Source organism: Amblyomma maculatum, chromosome 11, assembly GCF_055883805.1.
Source record: "Amblyomma maculatum isolate TAMU_Amacu chromosome 11, ASM5588380v1, whole genome shotgun sequence".
Lineage (NCBI taxonomy): Eukaryota > Metazoa > Arthropoda > Arachnida > Ixodida > Ixodidae > Amblyomma > Amblyomma maculatum.
The window spans coordinates 26,168,091-26,188,100 of NC_139354.1; the positions used below are offsets into that span (position 1 = coordinate 26,168,091).

Genomic DNA, 20,010 nt, shown 5'->3' on the forward strand with positions numbered 1-20,010 from the left:
GGTGTCATCAGGGGACCAAACCTGCTGCATTGTAATCACAAAATGATCTCCAATGATATATTTTTTCATGTAAATACCGTTTCACTGTGATTCCTTTCGCATTTATTGTTTTTGAAAAGTCGAATAGAATCAAACAAAAGTAAAGCATTGTATCGCAGACGGCTTACATTCATTACATGCCTTTTACCCAGAAATTGCACGCAAATTGAAACAACGAAAGAAGATGAATGGCTCTATTAACTTAGAGCAAGAAAAAAGGCAAGCTGACTGTTCTTGTTTTAATTTGTGTCGGCGACTATATCTTAAATATCCTTTAATTAGATCACAGTTAACAAGCTTACGAACGAAAAGAACACCGCTTAAGCAGTTGAAGAGCAAGCGACAGTGACCGACAAGCTTATTTACTCTTTTTTTTTTTTTTGCATCTTCAATCAGCAATTACGCTTATACTTATGGCATTTACTACTTCTAAAAAAAGTAAGCCGACCTAATACGCTTGTAATTCTTCCCGAAAGGCGCTTAGGCCATTGTTGACAGCTCCACTTTCTCGCTGACATCTTCCAAATGCCCACCAGTGATATGTTACTCGTCTCTGGTTGATTCATTCGTACACCGTCTAGAAATGAACTAGCTACTCTGAGGTTGAAACCTCAGCGCGGATTTATCAAGAACTTTCAAATAAAATCTTATTTCACATAAGCTGAAGTTAGATGCAGTTCTCAGCAACGAACATAACCTTTGTTAATGTTGGCGCCCTCTATAGATGGTGGAAATCTCGGCAGAACACCGTGTAAACTTATGCATCGCATAGTGTGACTGCTACTGGTGAGAGGAGCTGAAACGTATTTTCTCAAACAGTGAGTGGCTGCATGGAGTTCTGTAGCGATGGCTGAAAGAGAGATCACCTGGGAACATTTATCGGCGTTTATTTATTTGCATGACAAAATGATGAACATCGCAGCAGTGACAGCGCTTCGTGAGTGCATGTTCAAAAACAGAGCATCAGACAATAAAACATGGCAGGGAAACACAGATCAGGAAAATAAATGCAGATAGGTGAAACTAAGCAAAAAAGGATGAAAACACTTTTTACAGCATAACTGGCATCGAAAAGAGGTTTCAACGTCTGGCAACTATAGTCAAGTCATGCAGGCTCAACTGAATTTTTTTAATTGGAGCAATGAGAAATACACCTGCTTCGTCTACGCAGGTTGGTTTTAGAGCTAGACGGGCGTTATGTAAATTGCAGAGCAGGGTGATTAGATCATCAACTAACTAAATATATTCAGCCGGGTTTTTTAAATTAATAATGTTACATTGAGAAAATAAAACCAGTTAACACCGTAAAAAAAAAATAAAATGTTCTTAATTGGCAGTACCCTTCCATATATCCAATGTCATAATTTTAAAATTATTGTGAAGCATTGTCATCATGGCAAATTCATAAAATAATACCTATCGAATTGCTTATGAAATAAACATAAACCTTCATAAAATTAGAGCAAGCGGGAAAGCCAACTGAAAGAGCTTTAAAATACATATCAGGACAATTGATATTCCGACAACATTGCCAACCAAGAAAAGTCAGCAATCGCAGGTCACATGTAGTGTTCACGACCTTCAATTTAGCAACATAATAGTGATCCTTGACAACTAAAAAGATGACTGATTGTTTTATCAACTCGAAAGTATTGATCAAGTTCTATCAGGTAAATGATGTCCGCCTTGGTGTGAAGCTCACCTGCTTTAATCGTCACAGCATATATAAGCCCCATGAAAGGGAACATAAAAAAGCAATAGACTGTAACAGCAACTGCAGATGTGCTCACACCGGTGAATCAATGACGTCACTCAGTGATAAAAACTTCCGTATGTAACACAGACAATCTGCGGGTAAGTCACTCAGCTGAGTCTGCCCGTCTTCCCTGGGGCTGCACTGCAGGCAGTCGCGCACCACACCTACGACACACATGAAAAAGGTGAAGTCTGCCATTTGGAGCACATACCGGGAAATCAGTTCTTTTGCCTGAGCTTTCTCGACGAGTCCCACCCTCTCAACTTCATCAAGCAATGCGGGAGAGTACCAAACTTTCTCAAATGCATTTGCTGTGTACTTCACGTGGGTGCCGGTGACGAAGCGAGCTGCGCGCTTTGTCAAGGCTCGGTTCCTGTGCACAACGTCCTGGATTTTCAGGCGATCGTCCACACACTTACCGAAGCGGTAAATAAAGGACACGCCCTGCAGAGTGTAGTTGTCCCGAAGCTTTGGCTTTGATAGCTCCTTAACGAACTGGCGGAAAACTAAACTGTTGGGAGCTTCGAAGACAAACTCACGCAGGGTTCGGCTTCGGTGCAGAAGGCTAGCCAGTGGCTCTATCTCAATTGTTTCCCACCGCCTCGAAAAGGCGAAGGTTAGTTTTTTGATGTTAGAATTTTGGCAGACTGCATCGCATATAGCGGGTCCGCATACATTCCAGCACCGGTCACAACAGCGGGATTCAATGAACAATATCAGGTCTTCGATGCAAGCCGCCCGCCGTAAAAATTGAACAAGTGGAGTTTCGGTTGGGTCCGTTTCCTTGGTAACGCACAAAATCGAGTAAACTTTGAGAGTGATGCGTGTACGGTTAAGACAAGCGGGAACTCTATAAGCAATGCTTTGGAGGTGGCTAAAGCGCCCGGCAAAACGGGGGCAGCTCAATGGGCGGGTGCCTGTGTCTGGGTAGTACACCACGCAGGCGTTGATGGTGACTCTGTCTTGTAAGCCATATTCAACGAGTAAGCTGCAGATGTCCAATGTGTTGCCACCGAGATGTTCAAGGGTGACATTTAGCGACTTCTTTGATTTGATCGCTCGACAAAATTCCTGGCATTCTGGGAGGCTAAAGCCCCACATTGAGAACGTCAGATCTGTGATCGAAATGTCATTCTCTAGAAGGGCGGCTATCCAGGGCTTCACGTGGTTGGTGTCGTTGTAGTGGATAATCTGGCATCTTGAGCATTGCTGTCCGGGTAAACTTACGACATCATCTTCACTGTCGATGTGACTTGGCGTGAAGCTTAAGTGCGTGAGAGTATTGTTGCTTTCCAGAAGCGATTTTATGGCTCTCGCGTACTCCAACCGGAGCGTAACCACCTGCATCTCAAGCCTAGCCAGCACCTTGTTAGTAGTCAGGGCGCTGCAGATAGTCCAGACATCGATCTCTGGCCCTCCTCTTGGAGCCGTTATCTTCACCGACGTTAGGGATTGACTGTGTTTGAGATACGCGCCGAGGGCGGTACGAGAGTTGCAAACGCCGTATAGTGGGCTGCTGACGTCCAAAATTGTCGTTGACAGCGTCAGGTCCGTAATGCTTCTATTTTTGAACAACCCTGCCATGAACATCCTGACGGCCGCATCTGTCATATTAACATCAGTAACCACAAGCTCCTTTAACAAAGAAGTTCCCACGAGCAGAGGCGCAAGATCGCCAATGAAGCGCTCGTATGAATTTGTGGTCAGTTCTAGTGATTGCAGGTGCATCAAGAAAACTACGAAAAACCCCAGGCCTTGAGGAGGTAGCTCCATCGTCACCGCAAACTTTAGATAGAGCTTCTTCAGCGCCAAGTTATTGCGAATTGCGAGGCAGACAATTTCTTCATGGCCGCTGAGGATTTCCTTGTTGATGGTCGCTCCCACAACGCAGCGGTGTTTCGTAAGAAGATGGTACAGCAGCGCCGAGGCTCGCTGCTTGTCTTTCGGGGAGGCCTCATATTTCCTGTATTCGTTGTCACTCGACGGAAATAGCATCATCTGTGAGGCGTCGTCTTCTTGGAGTTCAAGCCCGATGACCCGGAAAAAACCGTTCCACACTTTAATTTTTGCTGCTATGTGGCACAAATGACCTTCCCGGCGCGTGCATGGCCGGAGGTGATCGACATTTGGTTCATCATATTGGCAAAAGGCTTCTCTCAACTCTTTCAGCACCAGTAACTCTACCTCGGATGCCTCATTTTCGGGCAAATCGACGTCTGCAGGCACATGCGCATCTTCGGGCGCATGACCATCTTTCGACGAAGAAGCATCTTCGGACGCATGAGCGCCTTCTGACACTTGATGATCTTCGGTAACCTGAGCCTCGAGCACGTGATCGGCTTCCGGCACATGATGTTCTTCGTGAACCCGAGGATCTCCTTGCTCTTGATCATCTCCGTGAGCCCGAGCTTCTTCGGAAACACGAGCCTCTTCGACCTTAGAAATTCTCTTGGGCACTGCAATCTCCGCCAGGCCATCATCAACGGCGACGGCCCCCGCAGCGCGCCTCCGCTTGGGCATCGCTGTCACACAGGAGCGTCGGGATCTTCACTGCAAGAAAATCATAAAGGGACGGTTGTGAAACTATTGCTTCAAACCTGTCAACACGTTTCCAGCTGATATTTATCCCCACGCACGCTTTACAGCGACGCATCCGCATCGCCGTTGTAGAGGATCGCAAAGTTAGTACTTTGTTCATCATAATTAAAACGCGTTTGGAACGAAAAAAATGCGTGCTTTTACCGGGGCCATACAAGCGGCTGACGCTTAGTTCCACGGACCGCAGAATAGAATGAATTAAATGGTGCAAACTTATACTTTTCTTTCTTTTTGTTTGTTTTTATGTGTAACGGTTTAAAAAAGCCGCGTCTAAATTGACCGTCGGTGGCCTATCTATCGCCTATTGCATATCATTGAATACTTTTTAGACTATGCTTACCAAGGCGAGACTATCGCTCGAAGCCAGTTTGGCACCACTAAATACCATAGTGGAAGAGCGCAATCAAGTGCTTTCTTTTTCATATTGCGTGGGATTTCTTTCATCGTCAGTTTCATAAATCCTTCTTAAAAGTCGAGAGACAACAAATTTTTACGCCGTTCATTTTCTTAGCAGATGTGCGCAATACACTAGTGCGCTTGAATGACAATGCAGGATCCACCTGCAAAAGATAAATTAATTGTATCAACCTTTATCTTGTGCAGTTTTAATTAGAGCCGCCGACGGACGGCTTTAATGTGATGAAATCATGCAATGTCATAGAAACTCTTGACTGACAGTTTTCGATGCTGTAACGCAATGAAGAGGCCTGAAATATAAGCTTCGCAACGTTGCTGCACGTCTTTTGCACAATTTCGACATCCGTGTCTATTTTAACGTCTTCATACTATATCGGCGTCCATGGCTATTTCGACGTCTAAATTGAATTCCGGGCTCTAATTAATCATCTAAATAAAACTTCAACGAAATTTTCCACACAGATATTTTTCAGCATCTATACATCAAACAACCATTACTTTACTCATAAATAACTTCATTCATAGACGGGGACAGTGTGACACCCTCCACAGACGAGCACTTTCTGCGCACATCCATTAGTCTATAAAGGATTTCACCTTCAACATCATTGACATGGCTCTGCATTCAGGTAGCAGTTACTCAGGTAAATTATCCTTGTACTAATAACTAGCCATCGGGTTGAGAAAGACTAAGAGACTCATCAACATGGCCGTGTTGGCAAATGCTGTCAAGTCTTCGTGAAAGGCTGAGATCGTTCCCCAGCCTTTCACGACTTGATCCTGGGTTAAACACACTGCTCCTAACTTTCCTATGGCTTGTTTCACCGGAGTTTTGCATCTATGTTGGATGATCGTTCATAAGAAGTGGCATCTTACGACTGTGTGCCGTTGAGTTTGTGTGGGATAAAAACACAAAAACAGCACTGATTAAGCGAATCGCGAAATGCATGAGAAGGAGGCCTGCAGGCATAGCTGGCAAACGAGAGTCATTGAACAATGAAATTTAAGTCATTTGTTTTCACATGAGAGGGGGCGTAATAAGTCCTCGCTGTATAACGCGATCGTTTCTATAACTATTATTATATGCGCCGTAAAACAATTGCATCGAGTATTTTTTTTTTATCAATGCATGCGCCCTTTGTTACACAGGCCTATGCAGGACGCAATAAGCCGTAACCGTGATAACGATTGGACGTCGTTAAATGTTATATGACGACGAAAGTTTATGTGCACCGTTGTCGTGAAGCTCGCATGCTTCTAATGTTTCATCCGCCTTTGTATTGTAACTGATACAACCGATATATATCATGCACCCGCGCTTGGCCCATTACATTACCTTTTCCAGTCTTACAGTCTGATTGGCCCGCCGGGGTGGCGCAGTGGTTACAGCGTTCGACTACTGTTCCCAAGGATGCGGGATCGAATCCCGGCCTCGGCGGCCACTTTTCGATGGAGGCGAAAAGCAAGGCGCCCGTGTGCTGTGCGATGTCAGTGCACGTTAAGAACCCCAGATGGTCGAAATTTCCGGAGTCCTCCACTACGGCGTATCTCATAGCCTGAGTCGCTTTGGGACGTTAAACCCCATGAACCAACCAAACCTTGATTTGGTTTGGTTTATGGGGAAGATGCTTTCGTCTCCCCTATGTACTGCATTTGACACTCACCACACTCGAGCTTGTATACCAGGTTCCTGGAGTCACAATTCAGGAAGCCGCGAATGGAATGTTTAAAATCAGTTGTGTGCTCTTTGCTGTCGTTGTTGCCTGCACGTTTTTGCAAACTTGACATCGACTCTTTCCGCATGGCAAGCAACTCACGGGATTTGCTTTATCGACAGTAGTGTGGACTACATAGTTTTGTAAATCTTTTGATCATCTGTACGTAACCCGCGGAACCACAGGAAACATTCTGGAAAGGGGATCACTTTGTTCGGTAAGGTTAAAGTATTTTGTTAGTATTTTGTGCTGCCGGCCAGCCTTCCCCAAAGGTTTCATTGCGATCAATTAATTCCGCTTTTCGAATGGCATCATCAATAATAGGGGACGGATAGTGCTGGTGTTTCCGAACCTCCCGCATGCGGTTGGAATTTTCTGCAAAATCTGAGCGTGAGCAGATTCGTTTGAATCTTATTGCCTGAGAGTAAGGAATTATGTTTTGCAGTGGCGCGGGTGGCAGCTATTGAAATGAAGGTATTGTGGCCTGTCCGTGTGTTTCCTGTACACATTGGTTATTGGTACACCCTCCTCCTCAAATTGAATTAAAACATCCAGGAAGTTGATTTGAGTGGACGAGTAGGCATGCGTGAATGAGATGTTGGGATGTATGTTGTTAAATGAGGTAATAAATTGGATGAGTTCGTCTTCGTTTTCTGTCCATATGATAGAAACATCGTCCAGAAAACGCTTCTAAAAGTCTTTTTTCTTCTGAGGGGGGGGGGGGGGGGGTGGAATGGGGGAGGGGGGTGCGAGTGTAGGAAATCCGATTCAATGTGGCCTATGAATATTTTGCCACAGTTTGGGGCCCTTTTCGTTCCCATGGCTGTGCCACTGGTTTGTAGATAATACGAGTTGTTGAATTCGAAGAAATAGATAAATAGAAACTGAGGCGGCGGAAATAAAAGGGTAGTGAGGAAGCGGGTAGACAAAATCAGAGGTGGGCGATAGGGAGAAAGGATAGGGTAGAACAAGAGTGAGAATGTGAGCGATTCGGGTAGGCTCTGGACACCCACATCTGACAGAGAAAAGCATTTGGTTTGTAGATAATACGAGTTGTCGAATTTGAAGAAATAGAGTTTTGGAACAAGATTAGCGAGTGACATGATGGAGGTTGGGCTAGGTGAGTTTGGGGCTTTGTGTTTTTAATATGATGTGACCAGAGCTTTCCGGAGTCCTCCACTACGGCGTCTCTCATAGCCCGAGTCGCTTTGGGACGTTAAACCCCACAAACCAAACCAAATGAGGCAGACAAATGATATTTTCAGGAAAAAGCAAACCATACACGACCTCCCACTGTGCAAAATATCTCCGCAGCACAGTACATATCTTGAAAGTTATGTACATATATTTGCCTGTTTCTTACACTTTTCACAGGTGCGTGGCTAATAAACTACGCTATAGGCACTATTAAAAATGCTTAACTATGTCCATTAGCATCTAATTTCAAAACGACTCGAACGGGTTTTCTATAGGTGCAAAAGGTTTTGCACAATTTTGCATTTCCTGAGACAAGTAGAGTAGAAAAGCCGTTTCTTACTTTCGCGTTTTCCTTTACAGCTTAAATACATTGCGGCTATTTATAAACCAAATGTACCTTTCGAAAGCAGAAAAAATGAGCTTTTGGAAGATATTAAAACCACATTTGTAAATCAAACGAGTGAGGCACAGTCGACCTACGAATATCGCCAAAAATGTCGTCTCTTCAACGCTGTAGAGGGACCGCCACTTTAAGGGTAGACGCGTTTTCAAAATTTCTAGAGTAATATGACATAATAATAATTCCTCGCTACAAATCTCCAGTTATATTCAACTATTAAAGTTTAGCTTAACCAGCCCTACTGCTAGTTATCATGAGTCAATTTTTCTTTCCAGTTCTGTTCCTTTTTTTTTTTTTTCCAGCTTTCCAGTAAGGCGACTGTGCATGTGCGAAACCTCCCCGGCAGCCATTTTTGCGGGGACACTAGGCAAAAAAGGGGAAATTAGTTTACTGGATCACGGCTGGTCTAGAGGGAGAGCGCGTTTCTCTCTTCTCTTACGGCCTCTCCAATGGGGTCTGTTTCCACCGCCAGCCGCGCCTCGGTGGGGTCGCCACTAGGGTGCCTCGATACCAGCGCCACCGTACAGGGTGGTGACACCCTTTGGCATGCCTCGCGCCGCCGCTTTCGCCGCGCTCGCCATCTTGGGGCAAGTCGGTTCGGTCTGTTGCAGCGGAGTGTCCGAAGCGGTTGCGCTATGCGCTGGGTGCTGGGCGATTGAACTATGTTTAGTAGCGAAAACTAGCATGCCAGGCTGTTGTGTTTCATTGGGTGCTGGCTCAGCAAAAAAAAGAGAAAAAAAAAGGAGCCAGATGATGTTCGTTCTCCATGAGATAAGAGACGGAGAAATGTATGGGACGCGAAAGTGAAGCGTGAAGACTGCGAAGTAAGCCACAATATCTGTGCCTCTTTTATGCATTCATAAATTTTGTTTGAGTGAATAGGTGCATTTCAATCGTGTAAAAAAGTCTAGCTCAGACAAAGACCACTAGAAAGATGACAAACACACACAGGCGCTTGCGTATGTGCGCGTGTCGTCTTTCTTGCGGTCTGTATCTGTTTATACGAAAGCGTTTTACAAGATATTTTTGTACTTTTCTAATGCAGTTACCCTGTTTGGAATGACATTATCTTACGCCGCTTCACCCATCTGCTTGTAAGCACGAGCTTTGTGCGGTTTTTGGCTTCCCAATCTAGCATCGTGCGCAACAGAGTTTGGTCTGCCTTCTTCAACGTTGAAGCAGGTCGAAGCATCGCATTTCCTGGCATCGAGAGTAGCGCACTGTGTTTTTTAAGTGTAAATTTTGAAATTTCAGCGTACATGAGGGCTTATAAACTAAATATATGGACAATTTCGTCTGCTATGTTGTAGTCTCTCGAGGAAATTTAGTGTAACTTTCAGTGAGTGACACTCGACTTTAATATCATTCGCGTTGTGTCACACAATAATATCTGTTGTTGAGGATCTGTCTTTCTGTGTTCATAGCCGCACCAAGAACATGTGGAGAAGGTCGAGCCTGGTATTTGTCAAAGGAATGCACCATTGTGCCCTTTCGATCGCTCCCCTTTACACTCGATCTTGAAAGCTGGTGGCAACCGCCGAGGCTACAGATTCACACAGATTACATTCCCTCTGTCTTTCTCGGGAAATAATACAACGGAGAGCGACGGATGGCATGTCATCTCGCGGCAGAGTAGGAAGTGAAACGCAGTTTGTAACAATTACTTTGGTCGCAAAAAAAAAAAAAGTTATCTCAAAATAACGGCTTGAGGGGCTAGTTGGTGCATCATCGTATTCAGATATGTGGCGCAAACAATCACAAGCACAGGAGAAGATACACACCACACGCGCGTGTGGTGTGTATCTTCTCCTGTGCTTGTGATTGTTTGCGCCACATATCTGAATACCCAGTGAGTTGGCCGCGCTAGAATTTGGCAAGTGGGCTTATCGCTAGTACAACATTTCGCGAAACAGATAACAGGTCCTCTGAAGCTGTTCTTTTTTAATTATACACAGGAGCAGTTTTACGCGAGGTTTTTGAGATTCGCAATAATATAAAAAGTTGGGTTCTCATTAAAATTAAGTCATTTTAAGCATATGATTGGCAGCTCGACAAGTTTCAAAGAAACTGCTCTCGTGAGCTGGATGGTGTAGCGGCATCATCTTGTGAAAGCGGTCGTGAGCTAGGAAGCAGGTTCCTGCGCAGTACAAAAGTTTATCCCGAATGCAGCTTTTTCTTCCCTGTATAATAATTACGCATCGCGAGGCGATATTCACACCCCGTTGTCCCCGCAAGTACTCGTCTGAGGTTAAGCCAAATTTAGGTGAAGCTAAATTTGACCGCCTGACACCCGAATTAGTGCTTTCGCTTGTTTGGCATCCATGGAAAATTTTTGCGATCGTACATATAAATATGGCATTGCTTCCATAATGTTTTTATTATTTCATTCATTTGCATACACACTAAAAAATGCGCAAAATGACTGTTTCGTCGCCTATCTCAGTTCAGCGCCAGTTTGAGGGCAAACACAGTGTATGGACGGTGGCTCCTCAAGTCAACAGCTGTCCCGACATTGTTTGATTGCGTGTAAAAATTTATCGGAACAAAACGACATCTTCCATTTGAATAGTCCAGTAAAATCCTATAAATGTCTTATCGAACAAACCGTTCCGATTCCAGTGGTTGATTGCGCGGAATACCCAAAGCTTATGAACAGACTGTTAGAGCGGTTTGGAGCGATACGCTTGCGCATTTATTTCAGTTGGCTAAGTCAGCCAGAAAAATCGAATGATGGTACGGTACGGCAGCAAAACTGTAGCTGGCGCCAACTTTTATTAAAAAGATGTCTCCTAGGCGTGGTGCATCAGCATGCGACACGTGTCAATGGTTGATTTACGCATCGTTTTTTGCTGTGTCTTTTCTACGGTTTACGATGGGCCATTGCGATACAAATAATTTTCGATATACGGCTGACTCAAACGTAGACATGGTTGTTGATCTATAGCAATACACGCAACTGAATGTTATGCACCTCATAAACTCATTCATGTCCGGCAGTACAAAATGCATTGCTTTATAAAACAGCCAGTCGTAAAAATAATCGCATTTGAACATCCGATACGGCGAAAGTGTAAATGCTTACCATCTGCAATTTGATCATTTCCTCTTAAACTACGCATGCTAGCAAGCAGTAGTTGCTTTCACATTTTTTTTTTCGAGCAAAAAAGCGCTCAGGATTGCGAGTATGTGTGTAAAAACGGTACACAGCCGAGCCTGCTAGCGCAAGCGCGTGCAGAATAAGAAATCGGGCCGCGGCTCCATAGCCCACCGTATCTGAGCTTGCCCCAACATGGCGCCGTCGAAGGCGGTGTCTCCACCCTGTACGGCGGCGCGCTACATCGAGGCACCCTAGTCGCCACCGCCCCACTGCTGCTGCTCCGCTATAGCCGTTCACGCGCAAGGGAAATGCGCGCTCGCTCTTCGTGGTACGCAACAGTACACCATCGGCGCGTCGAAGAGTCGGCGGTGAGCAGTCCACACCGCCACACAACACGCAATCAGAGCAAGCTTGGAACGGGTCGAAATCCACACCAAAATTCACGGCACAAAGCACAACGCTGGCTGCAGCGGCATAGTGCGATGAGAGCACGCGGCGTGTGCACCAAGTCCAAGGGAACAAAACGCGAGTCTCGAGAAAAAGCCGGCAAAGCTTTTCGCTCAGGAGAATGGAAGGAAATGGAAGTTAGGTTGGCGCGCTTTAGCGCACGCGTTCATGATTTTAAAGCTGCGTCCCAGATGGTTCCTGTGAGTGCTTTCTTGATGGCCCCCGAGTCCATCTGTGTGCACGGGCAAGAAGCGGGGGAAAAAAGGAAAAAAAAAAGAAAATACCCAATCTGTCTACCACGTGTGCGGTAAGCTTTCTGGACGCCGCTGCCCGTGCCCTCCTCAGGTGCCCCAGGGCACGGGTGGCCGCCACAACCCTCTAACAATCGTGTAGCGGCCTACCCGGCGCCACTCAAGTGGGTTTGTTTAAAAAAAAAGAAAAGAGGCAGACATCAATATTCCGCAAGACCGTGTACAATATAGGTCAGACCGAAAATTTATCTACCAGCTAAAGTTCCTCGATCGTTAACATATAAGCCGCGTTGATATGGACAACTCGAATTTTGGGCAGTTTTTCTGGGGACCAAGCTATTCAATCGCATGAACAGCCGTGGTAAGAGTAAGTCATCTAGACATAAGACATGCCATCAAGCGTATAAATATCCAGGCGAGTGAAGCGGAACTATGTTATTTCAGGCATAATTATAAGGAGGATAATGAGATTGGAGCGGCAAAAATATTGTCTAATTCCAACTTCAATGAACCCCAGTAAGCGCAGAAGCAGATCCTATCATGGCATAATATTTGAAAAAAATTTATTCGCGATTCGTTATTACGGACAACTCGTTTTAAGGAAAAATTTGCTCGGGAACAAAACTCCATATTAATGAGGCACGACTGTAATAATTGCTTTTTTTTTTTTGTTCTCCTCCATTCCGGCCCAGCTATCGCTCAAAATATTACAGTAGTGTTCAATTTCAGTTTTGATCAAATGTTATTTCGGTGTTCCTAACGTTCTTCTTTTTAACGCCTAATAGAGCTATAAATAAATCTTAGCATAACCTTTCTATAAACATTCCCATAAAGAAAGGTGTTAGGCAAGGAGACACAATCTCCCCAGTACTATTCACAGCTTGTTTAGAGGAAGTATTCAGAGACTTGGAATGGGAGCAGTTAGGGATAAGGGTAGATGGAGAATACCTCAGTAATCTACGATTTGCTGATGACATTGCCTTGCTAAGCAACTCGGGGGATGAACTGCAAATAATGATTGATGACCTAGACCGGAAAAGTAGAAAGGTCGGCTTGAAAATCAATATGCAGAAGACTAAGGTAATGTTCAACAGCCTCGGGAAGGAACAGCAGTTTACATTAGGTAGCGAAATACTGGAAGTAGTAGGCGAATATGTCTACTTAGGACAGGTAGTAACCGCAGATCCGGACCACGAAAAGGAAATAAGAAGAATAAGATTGAGATGGAGCGCATTTGGCAAGCACTCGCAGATTATGACTAGCACCTTACCGGTATCGCTCAAGAGAAAAGTATACAACAGTTGCATCTTGCCTGTACTCACCTATGGGGCTGAAACGTGGAGGCTAACCAAGAGAGTTCTACTTAAGTTGAGGACAACCCAGAGAGGTATGGAACGAAAAATGGTAGCGGTAACATTAAGAGATAGAAAGCGTGCAGAGTGGGTCAGAGAAATAACTCAAGTTACCGACATTCTAGTAGAAATTAAGAAGAAGAAATGGACATGGGCAGGACATGTAGTGCGAAGAGAGGATAACCGATGGTCGCTGAGGGTAACAAACTGGATTCCAAGGGAAGGAAAGCGTAGCAGGGGGCGGCAGAAAGTTAGGTGGGCGGATGAGATTAAGGGGGGACGCGGGCTTTGAAAGTCGAAAAATTGCGAAAAAGTCGGCTTTTCAAAAAGTACATATCTCGGCTGTATATGTTATAAACTACCTTTGCTATAATTATAAACGCCTAATTCATCGTGGAACTGCTTTAAATTAAATATACAACTGGGCGCGGCAGCCCCAGAGTCGCGAGCGAATGGCAAAAGTACCCAAACTTCGCGCGCGCGCCATTTCTCTGCCGCTGAAACGAGCGCCGCCATCTTGGTCTTGTTTTGTTTGTGAATGCTTGCCCTTTTCCATATTGCCTTCGCCGGCGGCGTCCGCGGCGTAGCAGAAGCGTGGCTCGCTTGTGATTGGGGGCCTCACAGGGATCGTTGAGCTTCCCGCGTCTCGAATTCGGGCTGTGATTGGACAAAGCGCGCGCTCCGTGAGAGCGCGGGGGATAGCGCGACTGCTATTGGCTGTTGCGCGCGCTGACGCGGTAGCCCCTCCCCGACGCGTCGTCTGCTCCGGCTTGCTACTGAGCTGGCGTTCTTTGTACGCTCGCTGAATCGCTCCACGTTTCACCATTTTGAGATCGCCGTGATCATCGCTCGTTACGAATTCTGGTGGCGTGTTTTGAACGGTTATGTGCACTTTGTGGATTATTGCACGGTCGGCCACGATGCGCGCTAAGAAGTTCAAAACACTGCATACGTTGTCGTTCCGTGAATGCCGTCCGAATCGCGAAGTTAGCGAAAAGCGTTGTCAACGGGCGCAGAGACGCTTCTATTAGTGCTGCTTATGCTACATCACTACTAGACCGACTGCGCTGCCACTTCCAACTGCGTATCTTTAGCGTCGACGTAAGGAGCCGGCGTTTGAAGCGTGCCTGCTGTACCGACCTTATCAACCTCGGCGATCTCGGCCTCCCGTATCGCGTCTGTCATCGCAAGCGATAACGCGTCAGCGTCGTCCGCTGTTCGCATGAAAATGCACTTTCCGAGGGAATCGGGGAGGTGGAGGCACAACGTGCTGCAGTGAAAAACAAACTTTAGACTTGAAAATGCTGTTTTAAACTTCAAGGGCCATTTTCTCAGAATGAATTTTTTTCATGGTATGGTTGCTTATTCCCGCAATATTTCTGGAACCGCTAATCGGATTCCCACCTGTTTTTTTTTTTTTATTGTGTGCCTGGATAAATTTCCGAGGGCAAGACAAGCTCATTTTTTCAAATTATTGAGTCTGGAATTTATAATAAACAATCAAAATTAGGCTAATGCAAGTCCAATTAGTGGCACTAACTTCAATGCACTGCTAAAAGTTTTCGGCAGGGAAATTAAAAAAAAGGGCTCTGTCTTGCCCTGTGGTACCTATTCAGGAACCTTCATAATGAATTTCATAGTGCCAACACATTTTGCAAGTTCACCAGGCATGGAACAAGGAACCCATGTGAACCATTCTGATATACTTCTCTAATTTTAGTACCAATGTGCGCAGCTCCATGAAACTTTGCAGTTATTCAAATGGCTGTGCCATGAGTCTACCCTGAAAATTTCATTCAATTATCTCAAGAAACAACAAAGTTGGTATTCAAAGGTAGCCTCCCCCCGATTCAGACTGTAGCAAGTGACTTTCTGAGCATCTTTTTTTTGTCAAGTGCCAATGCCATACATAGATTTTCACAGCCATTACATGAACAGATTTATGTAAATTTGGTGTCATTTTGTTCACCAATAACTGGGCTGCATGCTAAAGCATTAAATCTTTCCATGTGATTGGAAAACAAAAGTGGCACAGTGAGTAAAACTTTGAATGCAGTTTTCTCAGCTTTGTTTATTTGGTAAAAAGCCTTGCCTTACGGAACTTTTCATAATGTTTGCATGCACGGATTTTATTGAACTTGGTATCATTTTTTTCAGTAAAATCTCAGCTACATCCTAAAGCTTTCCGTTTTCGATAAAGTCTGATAGACTAGCAATTAGATCAGATGTAAACTAATTACTCCCACATTGTCTTTTTTCTCCCAACTTTGTTATTCATTCATTACCTATATAATGACTTCTTAAAAATTTCCTTAGCTTTAGGATGTGCAGTAGGCTCTTGGAAATGACAGCATATATTTAAAACCAGTTTTTTTAATTAAGAAATTGCCGTAATGGCCCGTAAGAAAAGACACTATGTGCAGTACATTATCTTGCCATATTTTCATGTCTAGATGAGGTATTTCAAATCTAAATACATATTTGGAATCACCATTCAAAGATATATCACCATGGCAATTTTCAGCAAGATAGGTTAAGAAATAAAAAAAAAAGTTTTTAAGACCCTCATCCCCCCTTAAGAAGTTCGCAGGGGTCAAGTGGATGCAACTAGCACGGAACCGGGTTAAGTGGAGAAATATGGGAGAGGCCTTCGCCCTGCAGTGGGTATAATCAGGCTGATGATGATGATGACGATGAAACATTTTACCAACATATATCTAATATATATGCAGCATTATACTAGCGTTCTTGAAAATGATAAAACAACCCTGCACGAGCATGTAGCCCACCATTGGTGACGGTACACAACTACTCAATACAGCGCGACATACAACTCCTATAGTCACCTCTGAATAAATAGCACAGAGAAAAGCTTTTATATCCATCATTGAGGAGTGTCCCTTGAATAACAGTGGCGAATATGTAATAAGCAAAGCATTCTACCAAAATAACGGGGCAGCGATTGCTCTCTAAGGCAGGCATTAATGCACAGATAGTTACAAGGAACTATTGGTTCAAAAACATACTAGAAAAAGAAAGAAAATATTGCTAGGAATTAGTGCTTGAAATAGATTTCCTGATTTTTTTCATGAAATAATCATGATGTCATGTAAACATTTCATTAAACCAACGTTTATTAACAAAATTAAAATAATGTTTATAATACAACATAAAACATTTGCTGGTCTATAAATTATAGCAAAATTAACAAAACCTTTACTCTGACTTTATGTTAAAACTTTATGTCATGTAAGCATTGTGCAACTTATATTACATTTTTATAAAATTATTCTCATCTTTGGTGTTACCTCGATGGTGTCTCATCTAGCGCTGAAAGACGGTTTTGCTATTGTTGCTGTTATGTTTGCCTTAAAGAAGCTTCGATGTGATCACTGCTCATTCATTTTTTTTTTATGTTTTTGTACAGGCTTGGGAAAAAATTCAGATTAATATGAACAAAAGTAGATACCATGCCGCAATACATGTAATATGCTTGTCGAACGATTGCTGAGCGACAATGTTTTTTTTTATATATATAAAGACTCCATTCACGTGTGTAGCACGTTGACAGGATGCTGCTGCAGCATCTACCTTCTGTAATCTTTCATTTAGGGGCTGCACTCACCACGAAACCCGCGGGTGACAGCGCTACAGTGTAACAGCGCGAAACCAGGCAAAAGCCACCCGCCGCCACTGAAGCAGATGCGGAGCGAACAGTGAGCAGGTCGCGCCCCTTGCGGAGGCGGAGAGCGTGACTCGAGGAGAAAAATTCCCATTGTTCACGCGGCGATTGAGAAGGCCGTAAGAAAGAGCGCTCGCTCTCTCCCTCGAGACCGGCCGTGACTGGATGTGCTTTTCTAGGAAACGACGTCCCTCGCTTTATCGACGCGACGAACCTTGCAAGCATATCCTTCAGCTTCTCGGAAATGACAGCTTTCAGAGGGTTTTTACGAAACCAACAAAAGTCGAATGGGGTTCCATTTTAGAGGGGAAGGACAAAAGGCAGAGGAAGAGAGTAAAAAAAACCAATCACGTGTTTTCCATTCAAAACTCGCTCTTTCTCTCGAATAGTCGACTGGATTGGTATTCTGTGGACTTCATTTATACAAGGCTATTGTATTGCCCCCTCCTCGCTTAGAGGGCGTCAAGGGAGAAGACACAACTAGGTTCGCCAGCCTCCTGTTGACATGGGTTAACATGGGGGGATGGGGGGGGGGGGGGGGGGCTTCAGTGTGTGTCCACAGATGACTCGCTCGTCTCTGCACAGGCTTGGCGATCATTAGCCCTGCACTCAACTACTGCTGACAAAATAAGTCGTCCCAACTACTGGGAAATATGCAAGGAAGCCTCGAAAAGCAGTACCGTGAAACGTTCTTTGCCTGGCGAGCGTATTCCGGGAGGTTAGGCACGCAGGCAGGGGCAAGGTGCGGCTGCTGCGCCTGAGTAGGCGTCCGGTTAATCTGGTATATGTCTAAGCTAGTAGGTCTCCAGTTCGCTAAATCTTTGCAATATTGACATCGTAAGGAGCATTCGTTTTCAGCGATTTGCATGGTGAGCTCGCGTACATCTGTTACACGCGCACGCATAAGAATGAATGAAATACAGAAAGCGTCTAAAAGCCTCAAGGCCTAACACATTGAGGTATCTCAAAGAAACACCCTTGCAGAATGCGACCAAAGAATGATATAGAGCAACAAGTCTATACAAGTCCCCATACCTGCAGAACCGTGTTGAATAATCAAGCCACAGTTCGGCAACAAAAGTTTTGCTACGGCAAAATACTGAAACAAAACGAAGCAAAACAACTAGTGCAGGTATGGTGTTTCGAGCATACCCAAGAACAAAATTTAGCAGCACGTAAGACTTCACATACAGAGGCCATGTTTTCAGCGGAGTGCATTTTGACAGCTATTCCACGTGTTTACGTCGAATCACTGAAGCCCATTTCTTCTGAAAAGCACTGACAAGCCCGGATGTCATCCGTTTTTCCAGTACACAGACATCCTGGCTATACCACAAGAAAATATCTGAGCCACTCGGTGCAAAAAGGAAATGTTGCTTACCGTAGGCGCCTGTAGGTCAGGTATCACAATTAGCAGCGCAACAAATAAGTCTCCCAGTCGTTCAGGTCACTTTGGCCAAACTTTGCGTCGACGAGCTCCCGATGCTGCGGCTTGTAATCGACAAAGGTTTTTTCGCACCACTGCAACCGACGGGTATACGTGAAGGACTGTTGGCGAGGAACTGCTGGTAGTGGCTACCACTGCAGCTGAAGAAAGGGTCCAGAGAGAGAGAGAGAGAGAGATCTTTGAAAATCATAGTTGGCAGTGAAGAAGGGGAGGGGAGGCACAGAGCCCTCGCTGTGGAGAGAATGCCTCCTCTCGTGTGCGACACCGTCCGAGCAATTTCGTGGCTCTGGCAAGGCCGCATTCCTGCTTCCCTTTGAGAAGAATAAGGAGTGGGCTAAAGATACACAATAGGCTCCCTCTTTCTTTTCAGAAACCACGCATAGTCAACGCGTATCACGAACTGCTCCTCGCACGCGAGGAGAAGGCAGCATAGCATGTGCAAGATGGTCTGGAGGGAGAGAGAAGCGCGCTCTCCCTCGAGACCGGCCGTGGCAAGATTACGGCAGTAACGACGGATGCGATGGATGACTTCGGCTACTTCCAATCTGTCTTCCCTCCACCCTTCCCGCTTTCCTGATAGCACGGTTCATGATAGCACGGTCTCTTAACATTGCTGCTGATATCTTATGAAGATCTTATGGTATCTTATATCTTATGAAGTTTGCAGCACGATACCGCATCCATAACTAAGCTCTCAGTTCTTGCCGATAACACATAAAATGTCTTGCCCCACTGCGGCACTCCTGTCCTTCATATTTTAACGCTTTCCTTATTGTGATTCACAGAAGGCTTCGTTCCAAATGTCTGGAGCATTGCTTTAGTGGTTCCCGTCTTTACAAAACGCTTATGTTTCCAACTGTCGTCCTATTTCACTTATTTCTGGTAAATACAAACTTATCCAACACGTCAGAGAAGAAATACCTTCCATCACAGCTTCAGAAGAGGTCACTGCAAAGCTTGTGAGCATGCGCATAATTTTGCTTTTTCCTCAATGACGGCGAACACATATATGCAATTATATGAGCTTATAGTAAGGCCTTAGACCACGCGCCTATTAGTGAATTCGTACCTAGACTCATACACAGCGCTTTTGCTAATGACTGCCTGCTTAAGTGGATAAGTTCTTACCTTTTATGTCTAACCGCTTTGTTGAGGCGAATAGCTGCCTCTCTTGCATTCTCTTGTTTCCTCGGGGTTACGCCAGGTGGCGCCCTCGGTCGGCTGTGCACTCTACAGTAATAAGCATTAGGACATTTGTAGGCGACTGCGATCTTTTTAAGCCCATTAATACTGACAATGATCAACATTCTTTTCTATCAAACATTAACGAAGATGCAGACTTGTGGACGAAATGGCCGATGGAAATCAATGGAGACACAGTTTTTCTTTTACCAAACAGGGGCAACAAAAAACCGTTCCAGTTTGCACGGATATACTTTAAACCAAGAGAAATTAATGCCGGTCAGTAATTTTACGGTGACGTACCTTTTATTAGTAACCTCACTCACTATCACCTTAGCACAGTTGGCGCTGTGGCCTTTAGAAAACTTGGCTTTTTGCGTCGCAAAATGAAGCTTGCTTAGAAGCAGGTAAAGTTAACTTTCAATGTACT

The 20,010-nt window shown here is 44.7% G+C and overlaps 1 protein-coding gene and 1 pseudogene across 1 annotated transcript; one reads left to right on the top strand and one right to left on the bottom strand.

Moving 5' to 3' along the window:
* LOC146173199 (uncharacterized) overlaps positions 1 to 20,010 on the top strand; it is a 174,475-nt pseudogene that overhangs the window by 68,362 nt on the left and 86,103 nt on the right.
* On the bottom strand, positions 957 to 18,712 carry LOC146173200 (uncharacterized). The gene is made up of 2 exons (XM_084583775.1): positions 18,333 to 18,712; positions 957 to 4,345 (listed from the first exon to the last, which is right to left on the bottom strand). Exon 2 carries the CDS (start codon positions 4,313 to 4,315, stop codon positions 1,826 to 1,828), a length of 2,490 nt encoding a protein of 829 aa, XP_084439901.1. The 5' UTR covers positions 4,316 to 4,345; positions 18,333 to 18,712; the 3' UTR covers positions 957 to 1,825.

What these genes read in the sequence shown, in the direction of transcription:
- LOC146173200 (XM_084583775.1), bottom strand. Translation starts at nt 4,315, where the DNA reads ATGCCCAAGCGGAGGCGCGCTGCGGGGGCCGTCGCCGTTGATGATGGC.